The sequence below is a fragment of the Manis pentadactyla genome, chromosome 4, assembly GCF_030020395.1.
Source record: "Manis pentadactyla isolate mManPen7 chromosome 4, mManPen7.hap1, whole genome shotgun sequence".
NCBI classification, from domain to species: domain Eukaryota; kingdom Metazoa; phylum Chordata; class Mammalia; order Pholidota; family Manidae; genus Manis; species Manis pentadactyla.
In genome coordinates this window covers 189,746,716-189,761,977 of record NC_080022.1, presented here as the reverse complement: position 1 = coordinate 189,761,977, position 15,262 = coordinate 189,746,716, and the positions used below count along the sequence as shown (strand labels likewise).

Below are 15,262 nucleotides of genomic sequence, written 5' to 3'. Positions count from 1 at the left end.
GGCTCTCCAGGCTGGCCTTTGTGTGGGGGGCCTGCAGAGCCTGCTCACCCCTGGGCCCTGGCCAGCTCCAGCTCAGCCCACCCCCACCAAGTGTCCACTTCAGGGCTGGTCCTGCCAGGTTTCCTGCAGGCTTGTTCAAGGGTGCTCCCCTTACCCTGAGAAACAGGGAAAGCAAATGTACCCTCCCTCCCTACTGAGGGCCTCAAAGGGCAGAATCTGAGAAGGAAGCTTCCGGGCCTCTCCTGAGCCAGGGCTTTGTTCAGGTCCAACCTGCCCTTTCCTGGGCAGGCCCCCTGCAGTGCCGGGCCGCCCCTCCCTGTGGGCATGCGCTCCTCTCTCTCAGATCCCCCCCCAGCTGAGTCAGCCATCACACCTCCAATGCCCCCAGGGCTTCCCGAAAAGCCTGGCCCGCTGCCCAGGTCCTGCAGCCCCAGCCCTCCATTGCCCTAGGCCCTCCGAGGCCCTGCCCCTCAGGAGTATAGCCCCCGGTCCACCTGTCCAGCTCTCCGTGGCCAGAGGCATGCATGCCATGTGTGCATGGCAACTGCGGGGGCCCGGGGCAGCCCCCAGCCTCAGCGGAACCAAGGTCACAGACTGTGAGCCAGGGCCTGGCTGCAAGGGGCAGTCTGCAAGGGGCGGAGTGCCAGCCGGTCTTGGGGTTTCGGGGGAGAAGGGGATCCTGAGAATAGCTCCTCTCTCAAGTTTTTCTGCAAACTGGAGCAAAGACAGGAGTAGTAGCTGGTGGTGTTTTGTTTCTTTTTTTGCTAGTTTGCTTTTAAGAAAGTCACAACTTGTTGGTGCAGAAGAGAAGGGCCACTGGGGAGGGAGCTTTCATGACCCCGGGAGGGAGGGTTGCCGGACAGGGGATAGGCTGGGAGGGGAGAGCCGAGTCGCTGGAGGCAGGTACTGGAGGAACATGGCTGTGTTGAGGGTCTGCATTCAGAAGGTGTGAGAAAGGTCCCCCAGGCAAGAGAAGGACAGAAGCGTGGGCACCGGGGTCTGCGGGAGCGTGCGGTGGTCACAGCAGATCGAGCAGCTGTGCCGAGAAGCCAGGGCCCCCAAGGCACCCAGCTGCACCCTGCAGCCCACCGCTCTGGTGGGTGGGAGCAGGTGGGGCCAGGCCACGGCTGTGTCCAAAGGGCAGGCAGATCACTTCCGGGCCAGAGCATCCAGCATCCAGGAGCCCATGCAGGGTGTCACCGTGACAACCGAGTTCCCAATGGCACAGCTACAGCCCCGTGGCACAGCTCTGCCAGCCGGAGGCCCCGAGTCCTTGCATGCCAACCCTGGGCCTGTAGTGTGAATGGAAGACAAGTCTTCATTAGGTTGAGCCCCTGAGATCCTGGGGTTGGTACTGCAGCATAAGATTGGCCTATTGCAAAGGAACTGAGCAAACTGCAACCCATGGGCACAGTCCCCATGAGACCGCCCTCACTTGGGGCACCAGCCTCAAGTCCAGTGGTCCCTGGGGCCACCCTCACTGCAGACCGGCTGGCTACGAATTCAGGAGAGCCCACAGCCACGCTCAGGTTCCAAATTCACTAGAATGGCCGACAGAATTCAGGAAAATGCTGTGCTTATGATAATGGTTTTATTACTGCAAAAGGATCAGGAAAAAGCCAAAGGACAGACACACAGGGCGGAATCTGGGAGGGGCCCTGAGCTGCCGGTCCCTGGAGTCCTTCCTGACTGTGACAGCACGTGCAGAACACCGCCAATCAGGGAAGCTCACCGGGAACTTTAGGTCCAGATTTTTTTTTTCTTTATATATATATATAATTTTTGAGAGGGCATCTCTCATATTTATTGATCAAATGGTTGTCAACAACAATAAAATTCTGTATAGGGGACTCAATGCACAATCATTAATCCACCCCAAGCCTAATTCTCAACAGTCTCCAATCTTCTGAGGCATAACAAACAAGTTCTTACATGGTGAACAAGTTCTGACATGGGGAACAGTGCAAGGGCAGTCATCACAGAAGCTTTCGGTTTTGATCACGCATCGTGAACTATAAACAATCAAGTCAGATATGATTATTTGTTTGATTTTTATACTTGATTTATATGTGAATCCCACATTTCTCCCTTATTATTATTATTATTATTATTTTAATAAAATGCTGAAGTGCTAGGTAGATGCAAGATAAAGGTAGAAAACATAATTTAGTGCTGTAAGAGGGCAAGTGTAGATGATCAGGTGTGTGCCTGTAGACTATGTGTTAATCCAAGCTAGACCAGGGCAATAAAACATCCACGTATGCAGAAGATTTCTCTCAGAACGGTGGGGTGAGGTTCTAAGCCTCACCTCTGTTGATCCCCAATTTCTCACCTGATGGCCCCCCTGCGACTGTGCCTGTCTTAGGTTGTTCCTCCCTTGAGGAATCTTACCCGTCTCTGGCTAACCAGTCATCTTCCGGGGCCATACAGGGAAATGTGAAGTTGGTAAGTGAGAGAGAAGCCTTATTGTTTGAAAAGGTTAGCTTTTTACTTCTTTGCATGGTTATGCCCTGTGGCTTCTATGCCCAGCATCTGTCTTGAGGTATCTTTACCACTTGGAAGAATTATGATACTCGGTAAATTTGATATGAGGCACGAATTCTATTTAAGGGTTGTAATTAGGAAGGAAGAAGAAAAGCTATAGAAGTAGCAGGCGGAAGAAAACATGGGAAGATTGATTATTTCTTTGATATATCTTCTTGTAGAGTAACTTCAGCATGTATAGGTTTTAAACTACTAATTAATTTGCGTGCACACATTAACATAATAGGAATACAGCTACATAACCAAAGCAGACCTACAATTACCAGCCATCTCCAGTGAAACCAAGAAAACCAGTTAGGCACCCTAGGCATTTGTGAAAACTTATCAATGATATGATGGATATTGTCCAACTGAATTTGAGTAGTTTGAGAAAAATCTGACAAATTAAAACAACACATTCCTGGGAACTGTTCACATCCCATATGTTCTTTTAACAGTAGATATTTTGGAGCGCTGCAACTTGCACTTCTCCTAATTCTTGGTTGAGTTCCAACAGTATAGATCCAGTCAAATTTGTTGTTTTAGGTCCAGATTTTTAATGGGAGCTTCATCACCTGCTGGCCGTTAGATTACAGATCTGTTCAGGGTGCCCCAAAGCCCCCGGCTCGAATTGCATGTGGGATGATTGGTGGCCGAGGCCCCCAGGCAAACCAAGATGCTCCTGTCAGGCAGGATGTTCCAGCCGGGAAGTCCCGGCCCAGGAAGTGCCGTCCCGGGAGGCGAGGCAAGGGCCCGCCCTCTCTGGGCAGCGGCTTCTTCACCACACACCTGATGCAGAAGGGTTGGGGCCTGCAGGCAAGCTGGCACACTGGGGCCCCTGGGCCTCTGGGCCCAGCCCCATGCAGAGCTCGTGGCTTGGTGGCCCCATCCCAGCCTTGGTCACCCTCCTCCCGTGGCCTGGTGGGTCTGCATTGCACACCGCAAGCTCAGAGCAGGAGCCCGGTGCTCAGAGCTCGAGGAGCAGCGAATGGCGCCCCCCTGGAGGCTGCCAGTCCACAGGGAAGCCGGGCAGCGTGCACCTAGGCACGTGTGGGGCGCTCTACACCTGGTCCCACAGCCCTGCGCCCGGAGTGAGCGCCCCGCAGCTGCGTCCACCCTCTTGCCTCGGGGCTGTACGCTATGGGGAGGCAGTCCCTACATCCTGCTGGAGCCAGAGGGCAGAGGGCAACCCCTGGCGGGCTGACCCCGGGGACAGAAGAACCCAGGATCCCAGGGGTAGAAAACCAGTCATCAATGCAGGTGTGAGGGCGAGTGCATGTGGGGGGAAAGGTGGGTGGTGTGGGTGTGGGCGTGTGGAGTGTGTGGGGTGTGTGAGCCCTCAGACTGCCCTGTCCCCATATGCCTCCTGGTCCTGGGCTCAGGGGGACTCCAGGTGGCTGGCCAGGGCGCTGGAGGAAGGCTGGGCCCCAGGCTGGGCTCCACGCTGGTTTGCTGGCCGGGGCAGACGGCACAAGGCACAGCTTGCCCCTCCCAGGGCCACCTGATAGTGCGCACTGGCATCCGCAGCTCCCGTGTACCAGGACTGGCTGGTGGCTCCTGTGGGCACAGGAGATGCTGCAGAAGGACCGTCCCAGCACAGGGCCTGTGTGAGGGACCTGAAGGCGTCTGCCAGAGGTTTAGGAAGAAACACTGACCCTCTGAGGTTGCAGGGCAGAGATCTCCAAAACCAAGCTCAAAGCCTCACCCTGAATTACAGCCCAGATGGAGCCCTGAGCCCCACTGGGCCTTCCGTTAAAGCTGCAGCATCGTTTGGGAAACGAATGGGACTGGAAGCCTGGGCGGGGAGAGAGGACGCGTGCCTCTGTCAATCTTGAAAAGTCAGTTATTTTACCCCAGAAAGGGGTTTATTCAGGAACTGCAGGGAACTGCCATTCGGGACTGGCAGCTGCAGCAAAACCAATGGCAGGTCCCGCACACCAGCGGGAGGACCTTCATTTCACGGGGGAGGTCGGTAGGGGCGGCTCCGCACGCAGGCCCGCTGGAGCCCGGGACAACGGCGCCTCACTGACCCGCCTGCAGGAGGTGGATGTCTTGTAGGAGATGCCCTGGCATCCGTCCCGGGGCACCGACGAGTGTGCGCCCTCCTCCCGAGGCTACAGTTGGTCTGTGACTGGCAGCTCTTCCTGTGATTGACAGCGGCCCCTGCTGGCCTCCCACTCCCCTTTGGGGAGGAGCCCTGCTTACTTTCACACTATGACCCACTAAATGTGGCTGAGCACCCCTCCCTGGGATAAGCAGCCCCTCAGCTGCCGCGCCAGCTGCTCCGGGTCCCTTTGCCTGAGAACCTGCGAGGGCCTCCCCTGAGGTTGTTGCTTGGCAGGCGCACAGCCCACCGCCTGTCCCCACTCTAGACGTTCAACCAGCCTGAAACCTCAGCAGAACCCAGAGTGGCCCGGGAAGAGGGGATATGCACACCGAAAGAACCAGTCATGTGGAGGTGTGGATCTTTACCAGTCAAGGTGGGGATGGAACCCAAGGGCAGGGGCCAGAATGGAAGGAACAGAGCTGATGCAGGCAGAGGTGGCCTCAGGCCCTCGGCAGAGCGCTTCCCTCCGAGTGAGTGCCATTAGCTGGCCACGCTCCACCAGGGCCTCTGGTCGGCCCAAGACACCCAGACACAAACGCGGCCGCTCGAAGGGAGCTGAAAACGCGCGAGCTCCCTAGCGCACTGCAAAGGAAGGTGTCCAAGAGCACGGAGACGTGAGCCCTGGAGCGCACCTACCGCGTAAGGGCTGCGCGCCCACCCTCAGAGCCCAGATGAGGCACTTCATCCCACACTTTGGAGAGACAGATCCACAAGGGGAGCCCCAGCATCGCTGGGGGGCTTCTCTGGAGGCCAGAGCTCACAGCGTGACCTGTGGCTGTAGACCTGGCTAGGGCTCCTGCATTCAGTGGTGGTGATGGGGTTTGAGGGCAGCAAGGACCAAGGGGTGGCCGTTAACCCCCAAAGACAACTTGGTCATGACCGCCACAGCAGAGACAAAGCAATCATCCAGACGTGCCCACTGACCACACTGGGTGAGGAGTCTCAGCCGGCTGAGGGCACAGGCATACGGAGGGGCTCACCTCGTGGCCAGCTACCACTGTTATTTCTACACAAGTGCATTTGTGTACATGTTAAGCAATTCTTTCCTCCCCTCTCTGTCCCCTCTCCAGCTACCACGGCCATATTAATAGTGGTTGACCTTCTGTGTCAGTACCGAGTTACCAGCCAGCCGAGCGGAGCACCACCCAGAGATGGATAGAGGGACTTGGGCTCCTCACGTGAGGACAGGGCAGTGCGTGTCTGTCATAAGCTGCTGGCTGAATTACATCAGGCAGATTTTGCTGTTGGCTTTACTTGGAGGCTAGATTATTGGCCGTGGCAGGTTTGTACTTGGTGGGCACATTGCTCATGGTTGACCTTAGAGTCCCAGAACGACGTTCTCTGCCTGGTTCCCGGTTGGTGTGGCTCAGCGGAGACATTTTGTTAGAGATTTGGAGGCAGCAGTGAAGATGCAGCCGCCATGTTCTTTTCACATACGGAAGAACCACGCAGTGATTGAAGCTGTCCAGGCCAGCACCCTGGTCACATCGCTGCCCACCGTGAGCAGAGCGCACATTCCCAGTGATGGGACAGATGGAAACTGCACAGCTGATGTGAGGCTGCGAGGGCGCAGAGTCACTCCGGGCGCCCCAACGGGTGCGTGGCCTGTGTTTAACTACAAGGAAAGCCGAACTGAGGGGCTTTGCACGAAAGCATAGTCTTCAAGGTTGTAAAGTCCATAAAAGTTAAGGAAAGACTGAGGCATGTTCCAATGTGCGGCAACGAGACATCCAAAGACTGTGTGGGCCCCGGACAGGCCCCAGAATGGGACCGTTTTGCTAAAAAGAACTGAAATAGGGAGTTTCAGTTATGTAAGAAAAGTAAGTTCCAGGGGCCTGCTGAACAGCTGGTGCCCAACACCGTGTGAACAGCTGGACCTCAAGTCGCACGCGGTCCCTACAAACCCCAAACCAGCTGGACAGGAGGTAAGTGTCAGAGGCGAGGTAACGGATGTGTTTATAACCTCGATTGTGCCAATGGTTTCACAGGTGTATGCACACACCCAAACCCACCAAGTTGTATACATTACACCTGTGCACAATTATATCTTGATAAAGTGGGTTTTAGTTCTTTTATTTTTAATTGAAATATAGTAGATATACAATATTATATTGGTTTCAGGTGGGATTCCACGATGAAATACATTACATGTTCACCACAGTAAGTATATCAGTCAGTGTACAGAAATATCACAGTATTCATGACTACATTGCCCATGCTGCACTTTTATCCCCATGACCAATGTATTCCATAACTGCCTCTTTATCCCCATCGCCTAATCCAGGCATCCCCCCTCCCCTGCGCTGACCACCAGTCAGCTTTCTGTGTTTATGAGTCTGTTTCTGTTTTGTTTGCTTGTTCATTTTTTTTTCTTAGATTCCACATGTAAGTGAAATCATATGGTAAATGTCTTTCTCTGACTTACTTCACTCAGCATAATGCCCTCTAGGTCTAACCATGTCATGCAAATGGCAAGATGTCATTCTTTTTTATGGCTGAGTAATAGTTCATTGAGTGTATGTACGGTATCTTCTTTATCCATTCATCTGCTGATGGACACTTACATTGCTTCCATATCTTGGCTGTTGTAAATAGTGCTGCGATAAGCATAGGGGTGCATATATTCTTTCAAATTACTGATTTTGGTTTTTTGGGTAAATTCCCAGAAGTGGAATCGCTAGGCCTTATGGTACTGCTATTTTTAGCTTTTGAGAAACCTCCATACTGTTTTCCATAGTGGCTGCACCAATTTACATTCCCAACCAGCAATGTAGGAGGGTTCCCATTTCTCCACATCCTCTCTAACACTTGTTATTTCTCCTCTTCTGGATAGTGGCCATTCTGACTGGTGTGAGGTGATATTTCACTGTAGCTTTAATTTGCATTTCCCTGATGATTAGCGATGTGGAGCATCTTTTCATGTACCTGTTGGTCATCTGTATGTCTTCATTGGAGAAGTGTCTGTTCAGGTCCTCTGCCCATTTTTTAATCAGGTTATTTGTTTTTTGGGTGTTGAGTTATATGAGTTCTTTATATATTTTGGATATTAGTCCCTTATTGGATGTATCACTTGCAAATATCTTCTCCCATGCAGTAGGTTGCTGTTTCATTTTGTTGATGGCTTCTTTTGCTGTGCAGAAGCTTTTTAGTTTGATGTAGTCCTATTAATTTATTTTGCTTTTGTTTCCCCTCTGGGAAGATATATCCAGAAAAAAAATTACTAATGCCAAGGTTCAAGCATTTACTGCCTGTTCCATTTGGGGGAGGTAAAAGCAAATTGACCCCCAAAGGCTGATGAGGCTGTGACTGCAAAGAAAGAGGCTGAGAGTCTACCTTTTATACCACAGAGGTTTACTGAGGGGTGCTCACCTATAGAAGCTTGTCCTGGGCAGCCACAGGACACACAGATCTCTGTACCACTTTGCGTCAGGGAGGCTAATTTATAGAGGCAGGTAGAAAGGGAGTATGTGCAGGGGCCATCTGTGTCAGAGCAGGGGCTGAGGCTGGCCGGTGTTTTAGTTCTGAGTGATGTCTTATATATGGGATGTTCCCTGTTTGCAGTACATGCAGGATGCAAGGAGGGGTAAGGTGAGTCGGTCATCATAGAGGATTCATCAAGATGGCATTACTCTTGCTTGCAAACACTGCCCATGATTTCTTTTAGGAGTCTTATGGTGTCAAGGTCTTCATTTTGGTCTTTAACCCATTTTGAGTTTATGTTTGCATATGGTGTAAGAAAGTGGTTGAGTTTCATTCTTTTGTGAGGAGCTGTCCAGTTTTCCCAGTGTCATTTATTGAAGAAGTTGTCTTCTCCCCATTGTACATTTCTGCCTCCTTAGTCATAGATTATTTGATCATGTAAGCATGGGTTTATTTCTGGGCTCTCTGTTCTGTTCCATTGATCTGTGTGTCTGTTCTTATCCCAGTACCATACTGCTTTGATTACTTCAGCTTTGTAGTATATTTTAAAACCAAGGTGAATGATACTTCCAGCTTTTTTTTTCTTCTTAAGATTGCTTTGGCTATTTAGGCTCTTTTGTGGTTCTATACAAATTGTAGGGTTATTTGTTCTAGGGCTGTGAAAAATGCCACTGGTATTTTGATAGCGATTGCATTGAATCTGTAGATGGCTTTTGGGTAGTATGGCCATTTTAATAATATTAATTCTTCCTGTCCATGAGCATGGAATACCTTTCTATTTATTTGTGTCTCCTTCAGTTTCTTCACTGGTGTCTTACAGTGTTCAGAGCACAAATCGTTCACCTCCTTGGCTGGAGTTATTCCCAGATATTTTATTCTTTTTTGATGTAATTGTACATGGGATAGTTTTCTTAATTTCTCTTTCTTCTAGTTTGTTATTTGTATATAGAAATGCAACAGATTTCTGTATGATGATTTGGTATCCTGTGACCTTACTGAATTCATTCATTAATTAATAGTTTTTTGTTGGAGTCTATAAGGTTTTCTATGTATAGTATCATGTCATCTGCCAATATTGACAATTTTACTTCTTACTCACCAATTTTGATGCCTTTTATTTATTTTTGTCTGATTGCAGTGGGTAGGACTTGCAGTACTATGTTGAATAAAAGTGGTGAGAGAGGGCTTCCTTGTCTTCTTGTTCCTGATCTTAGAGGAAAAGCTTTTAGCTTTTTGTCATTGAGTATGACGTTAGCTGTGGCTTTGTACCATATGACCTTTATTATGTTGTGATATAAGACATATTTTCCTCTATACACACTCAGTTGAGAGTTTGTATCATGAATGGATGCTGAATTTTGTCAAATACTTTTTCTGCATATACTGAGATTATCATATGGTTTTTATCCTTCCTTTTCTTGATGTGGATTATCACATTGAGTGACTGTGGATATTGAACCATCCTTGCATTCCTGGAATAAATCCCATTTGGTCATAGTAAATAATTGTTTTGATATGTTTTTTTTTAATTTGGTTTGCTAGTATCTTGTTGAGGATTTTTGCATCTATATTTATTAGAGATAGTGGTCTGTAATTTGTTTTACTTGTAGTGCCCTTCTCTAGTTTTTGTATCAAGGTGATGCAGGCCTCATATAATGAATGTATTTCTGTGGTATCAGTTGTAACTTCTCTTCTTTTATTTCTGATTTTATTTACTTGAGTCCCCTTTCTTTTTTTCTTGGTGAGTCTCACTACAGGTTTATCGATTTTATCTTTTCCAAGAACCAAGCTTGTTTGTTTATCTATTCCAAGCTTGTAGTTTCATTGATCTTTTGTATTGTTCTTAAGTCTCTTTCATTTACTTCCACTCTGATATTTATTATTTATTTCCTTCTACTAACTTTAGACTTTGTTCTTTTTCTAGTTACTTTAGGTGTAAGGTTAGATTGATCATTTGAGGTTTTCCTTGTTTCTTGAGGTAAGCCTGTATCACTATAAACTTCCCTCTTATGAATACTTTTGCTGCATCCCAAAGATTTTGAACTGTTGTTTGTTTTCGTTATTCTCCAAGTATTTTTTAAAATTTCCTCTTTGATTTCTTCATTGTCCCATTTGTTGTTTAGCAGCATGCTGCTTAGTCTCCAGGTGGTCATGTTTTTCCCAGTTTTTTCTTGTAATTTGATGTCCAGTTTCATAGTGTTTTGGTATGATGCTTGGTATGATTTCAGTCTTATATTATTGGGCTTGTTTTGTGGCCTAACGTGATTTATCCTGGAGAATGTCCCATGTGTACTTCAAAAGAATGAGTATTCTGCCCCCAGAAGAGTCCATGGCTTTTCACTGAAATGAAGTTCCAGGGCAGGAAGGGAAGGGAACTTGGGGGCACTGACGGGGAGAGAAAGGACTCCTATACACCCTTGTAGCCACACGTGACAGGGAACAAGGGTGCTGTGGGGGGTCCACACCTGTGTGCACAGCCAAGCACTGTGCTTAGAGGCCAGAAGGTGGGAGTCCTAGGCTGGCTAGTGGAAGGTGGAAAAGGCTGTGGAGGCCACAGAGGCTTGCAGACTGGGGCCATGGTGGGGTCAGGCCCAGCTCCAAGCACAGTGCACCCTCGGCCATCACCTGGGGGCACACAGCCCAGGACTGACTGGGATCAGCTTTGGGCCTGGCTGGCTGGGGCATGCTCCCCATCCCAGGATTTATTTTTCTTTCCCCAAACCCTGAATGGAGCTTCCAGTCCGCTCCTTTGGGTTGTGGGTGAGGAAGGTGGCCCCTTCCTGTGGAGCAAATTCCTGGGGACAAGGAAGCAGAGGCCGCACCGGTGCCCCGCCCCAAGCCTCTGTGTCTCTGGCTCACACACACCCCATCCCAGGCTTTTAAAACCCCCACGCCCTCTTCTCCGGTTAGACAGAGGCTTGGAATCAGCACCATGCAGCTGAATTTCAGCGGCCTGCGGGCCCTGGTGACAGGAGCAGGGAAAGGTGGGTGTCAGCGGGCAGGTGGGGGTGTGGCAACCAGACCTGAAGCTTCACAGGCCCGTGTTCAGGTCCAAGAGTCCCTCTGTGCCTGTCACAAACTGCCCTGCCAGCAACTGTCCCCCCATCCACCCACTGCAGGCCCTGGACCTGGGTGTGGGCTGTTCCCCACCACCCAGCAGGCCCCATGGGGACAGGACATTATCCCCTCCCTGGTCAATGCAAATCCGCCTGAAAGAACAGCTCTCAGACTCAGGCTGGGTGGATGTGGTGTCCTCTTCCCCAGGCCAAGTGGGAAGGAACTACTCTTTGGGGGCCTCCTTTGACCAGAACCTGTGGGACACAGGCCTGCTTGGTACAACCCTGCAGGCATTGGGAGGGACACGGTGAAGGCCCTACATGCCTCGGGAGCCAGAGTGGTGGCTGTGAGCCGCACCAATGCAGACCTGGTCAGCCTTTCCAAGGAGGTGAGGTGTGCAACCCCACTGCAGCCTGGGCCTGCCCCCACACCCTCTGGGGGCCTCAGAACCTGCCAGGGTCCATCACCTTGGTCACTGCTCAATGCCTCCCCACAGTGCCCTGGTGTAGAGCCTGTGTGCGTGGACCTGGGTGACTGGGAGGCCACGGAGCGGGCACTGGGCAGCGTGGGCCCTGTGGACCTGCTGGTGAACAATGCTGCCGTGGCGCTGCTGCAGCCCTTCCTGGAGACCACCAAGGAGGTCTTTGATAGGTGGGCAGTGGGAGAGCAGGTGGGCTGGGGAGGGGGGCGCAGAGGCTGAGGTGGCCACCGTCCACCTGATGGTCCGCTCCTCCCCAGGTCCTTCAGTGTGAACCTGCGCTCAGTGTTCCAGGTGTCCCAGGTGAGCCGGTGGGAGGGCAAGGCCCGGCGCTGACTGCCCAGTTTGGGGAGGTGAGACCTCAGGCTGCCCTCTCTTGGCCTCCAGATGGTGGCCCGTGGCATGATCAGCCGCGGAGCGCCTGGCTCCATCGTCAACGTCTCCAGTTTGGTGGCTCACGTCTCCTTTCCCAACTTAGCTGCCTACAGTGAGTCCCTGTGCACAGCCTGGAACGCCCACTCCGTTCAGGAGCTGCCGGGCTCCAGGGCCCAGCCTTGACCCAAAGAAGCCCACTCCTAAGGGGCCCTCTGTGCTACCCCCCCTCCCCCAACAGGCTCCACCAAGGGGGCAATGACCGCGCTAACCAAAGCCATGGCCCTGGAGCTGGGGCCTCACAAGGTGGGCATGGGATGGGGACATGGGGTGGGTGCTGGGGTGCAGGGCTTGGGACTGGGGATGAGAATGGGGACAGGGGTCATGAGAGTCCTGGGGACCACTAAAGGCTCTGGGCATTGGGTTCAGGGGTTGACCAAACATAGTAAGAGCCCCCGCAGGGGGCTGTGAGGACTGGGCTGATCCACCGGTTGAAAACAACGCCCCGGGGCCCCTTATGCCTAGATCCGAGTGAACTCCGTGAACCCCACGGTGGTGCTGACGGCCATGGGGCAGCAAGTCTGTTCGGATCCTGAGGTGGTGCGGAAGCTAAAGGAGCGCCATCCCCTGCGGAAGTTTGCGGGTCAGCGGGTCTGTGGGGTTCGGTGGGCGCTGCCGGGGCGGCTGGCAGAGCTGCGCTGACCCCCACCGACCCGGCTCGCCGTCCGCTGCAGAGGTGGAAGACGTGGTCAACAGCATCCTCTTCCTGCTCAGCGACTACAGCGCCTCGACCAGCGGCTCGGGCATCCTCGTGGACGCCGGGTACCTGGCCTCCTAGAGCGCCCGGGACAGGGGTTCAGGCGCGCGCAGCTCGGCGGCCGCCCACACCTCTGCGGAGCCCCAGCACCCCTCCCCCCGGGCCGCCCGGGCCGCAGCCGACCCTGCCCCTCCTCCCCCGGCCCGCCCCACCTGCCATCCTCCATCCAGACCCCGCGTCGGCCGCGCTCTGCGCGCACACGCCTGCAACCAGGAGACCCCGCCTCTGTCGTCCCCACCCACCGTGTCCTCAGCTGTGCCGGGGTGTATTTGTCTGAATAAATGGAGGCCATTTTCCTGCAACTGGCGCGTGCTAGGGCTCTGGAGGAATACACCGCGGGGCTGGGGAGGGGACGATCAGGGAGCGGGGTGCCACATTTAACTTTCCAAGAAGTGAGGAGGGAGCGAATCCTGAAGCCAGCAGATTCACGCCGACCCTGCCTTTCGGCTGGAGGTCTGCAGTTTCCTCTCACGGAGATTCCTGTTGCTTGAGCCACTGCCGGCGACATCCAGCCAGCCCTGGGCAGAGGGCAGAGGACAGGGGGCAGCCTGCGGCCACCTCCCTGCCCCACAGCTCCGGATCCACCCTTTCGCCCAGCATTATGTTCTGAGCTATGCTGGTCGGACATGGTAAAGGGCCTGGAGAGCCGGGAGAGATGCCGTGGACCGTAGGCCATCCCTCCGGAAGACAGAGCCTTCACTCAGCCAGGCTGCGAGGGGGCAGGGTGCCGGGTCAGTCTAGTTTACCCAGCCGCAGCGAAGCCAGCTCCGTGTGGGGGCACACGTCCCCCTGCAGGACTGCTCATGAAGGAAGGCCCAAGCTGGGAAGGGGTCCACGTCTGCTGCTGTGCCTACTGCCCCTGACTCGAATCAGGCAAAAGAGCCCTGCATCCTGGGGTGGCCTGCGAGACTCTCCAGTTTCCGTTGTGCGTGCCTGGACCAGGTCCTCGCGTGACATGTGTTATCTAGGAGGCTAGAGTGTGGGTGTGATGAGGCCTAAGGTGATCAGGAGGCTGGACCGGCGCAGTGTCCAACCCTGGGCAGGATGGCAGGGGACAAGGGGCTAGGGTGGGATGCTCCAGGCAATGGTGCTGCTGGTCTGGGAGAGTACAGGGTACGAGAGGGTGCCGGGAATACTGAAGGCACTCCTGTCCAGCCCCTCAGGGCTTCCCAGAGCAAGATCTGTGCGAAGCTGACTTGGGTCAGTCCAGCTGGCCACAGAGAGTCACAGGATGAGGGAAAGGATTTGGACACCACTCTGGGGGACTGCAGGCTGTCCCTCCCTTGACCCCTTTCAGGCAAAGGGCAGGGTCCACAGTTAAGTGCAGAAGGCAGAGTTTGCTGGGTGGCCAGGGCGTGTGGGCTGCACCACAGGGCCAGACCTGATGGGGAGGACTTGCTTGGCTGTCCTCCAGGGGCTTCTCAAATCTGGGCCTCCTGCAGCCCCTGGCCACTCTCTCGTCCAGCTTGTCCACCTTTCAGAGACCAAAGCCCCAATGACCCAGAGGCCCTGTGATCATCAATTCGCTACTCCTGGCCTGTGGGTAAAATTGCAGTATTTCCAGGATCTCTTGCGGGGCCTTAGTGCATCTAATATCAGAATGTGCTTCCAAGGGGTGAAGAGAAGTAACTAACTATCTCCATATCAGCAGGTAATTAGGGGGGAGTGCGGACATAGCTGGACTGGAGAGTTTGGGTGGGATCTCCTTTTGCAGCGAGTGGTGAGAGACTAGGTGAGCAGAAGCAATAAACAGGTTTCTCCCACTTTATTTCTCCCTTTGACTGATTTCGGTTTCAAGGTGTTTTGCCTGGGGCTGGGAAGGTGAACTCCCCCAGGGTTACACGGCCACAGCTGTCTGCTGGCAGCAGTTCTAGACTTTCCACCATGACCCACAGAGCAAAGCTCACTTTTACAGGGGGGGCCAGTGTGTGCGCAGGTACACGTCCAACTGAGACTGACCCTGAGGCCTCAGGAAGCATGTGTTCCTTGCAAACCACCGTGTAGCCCCATGACTCCAGGCCGATCCCTTCCTATCTTATCCAAGTTTTTTAAAGCGCTGGTGGCCTCATGTGGGCTGGCCGGGGTGGCCGTGGGGTTCAACTCCCTTTGAGGCTGATGTGCACTTTTATCGGCATAGGCTAATTCAGGCTTCTTGGGATATCCACACTCTTTCCCTCAGGACGCTGCAAGGAGCCTGCATGAGCCACTGGCCCGGTCTGGGCGACGGGGGGCATGCAATCCTTTCTGCTAAACTTTTCTTCTCAGAAACAAAGAGGAAGTGTTAGCACTGAGTTCTCTCAATGTCACGCGCAGCTACACGATCTTTCTGGTATTAACCACCACATCTGTTTTTTGTAATAATAATGGCACCTTGGCAGGGAAAAACGAGGCTGTCGGGGGCAGCCAAACCGATTTGGAGACGGGTCAGCGCCCAGGAGTTTGAAAGGCCGGCCTCGTCCACTCCTTCCGGCCAATCGGCCCTGCGGAG

The 15,262-nt window shown here is 53.0% G+C and overlaps 1 protein-coding gene across 2 annotated transcripts; it reads left to right on the top strand.

Moving 5' to 3' along the window:
* The first annotated feature begins 10,319 nt into the window (after positions 1 to 10,319).
* LOC118925028 (carbonyl reductase [NADPH] 2) lies at positions 10,320 to 13,040 on the top strand. 2 transcript variants are annotated; one of them, XM_057501969.1, is made up of 8 exons: positions 10,320 to 11,034; positions 11,398 to 11,495; positions 11,604 to 11,758; positions 11,846 to 11,888; positions 11,973 to 12,072; positions 12,199 to 12,263; positions 12,483 to 12,600; positions 12,692 to 13,040. In XM_057501969.1, exons 1-8 carry the CDS (start codon positions 10,983 to 10,985, stop codon positions 12,793 to 12,795), a joined length of 735 nt encoding a protein of 244 aa, XP_057357952.1. In that variant the 5' UTR covers positions 10,320 to 10,982; the 3' UTR covers positions 12,796 to 13,040. The 2 variants fall into 2 exon arrangements, with proteins under 2 accessions (XP_057357952.1, XP_036766262.1); XM_036910367.2 differs by having other exon boundaries at positions 11,398 to 11,758.
* Positions 13,041 to 15,262: the final 2,222 nt, after the last annotated feature.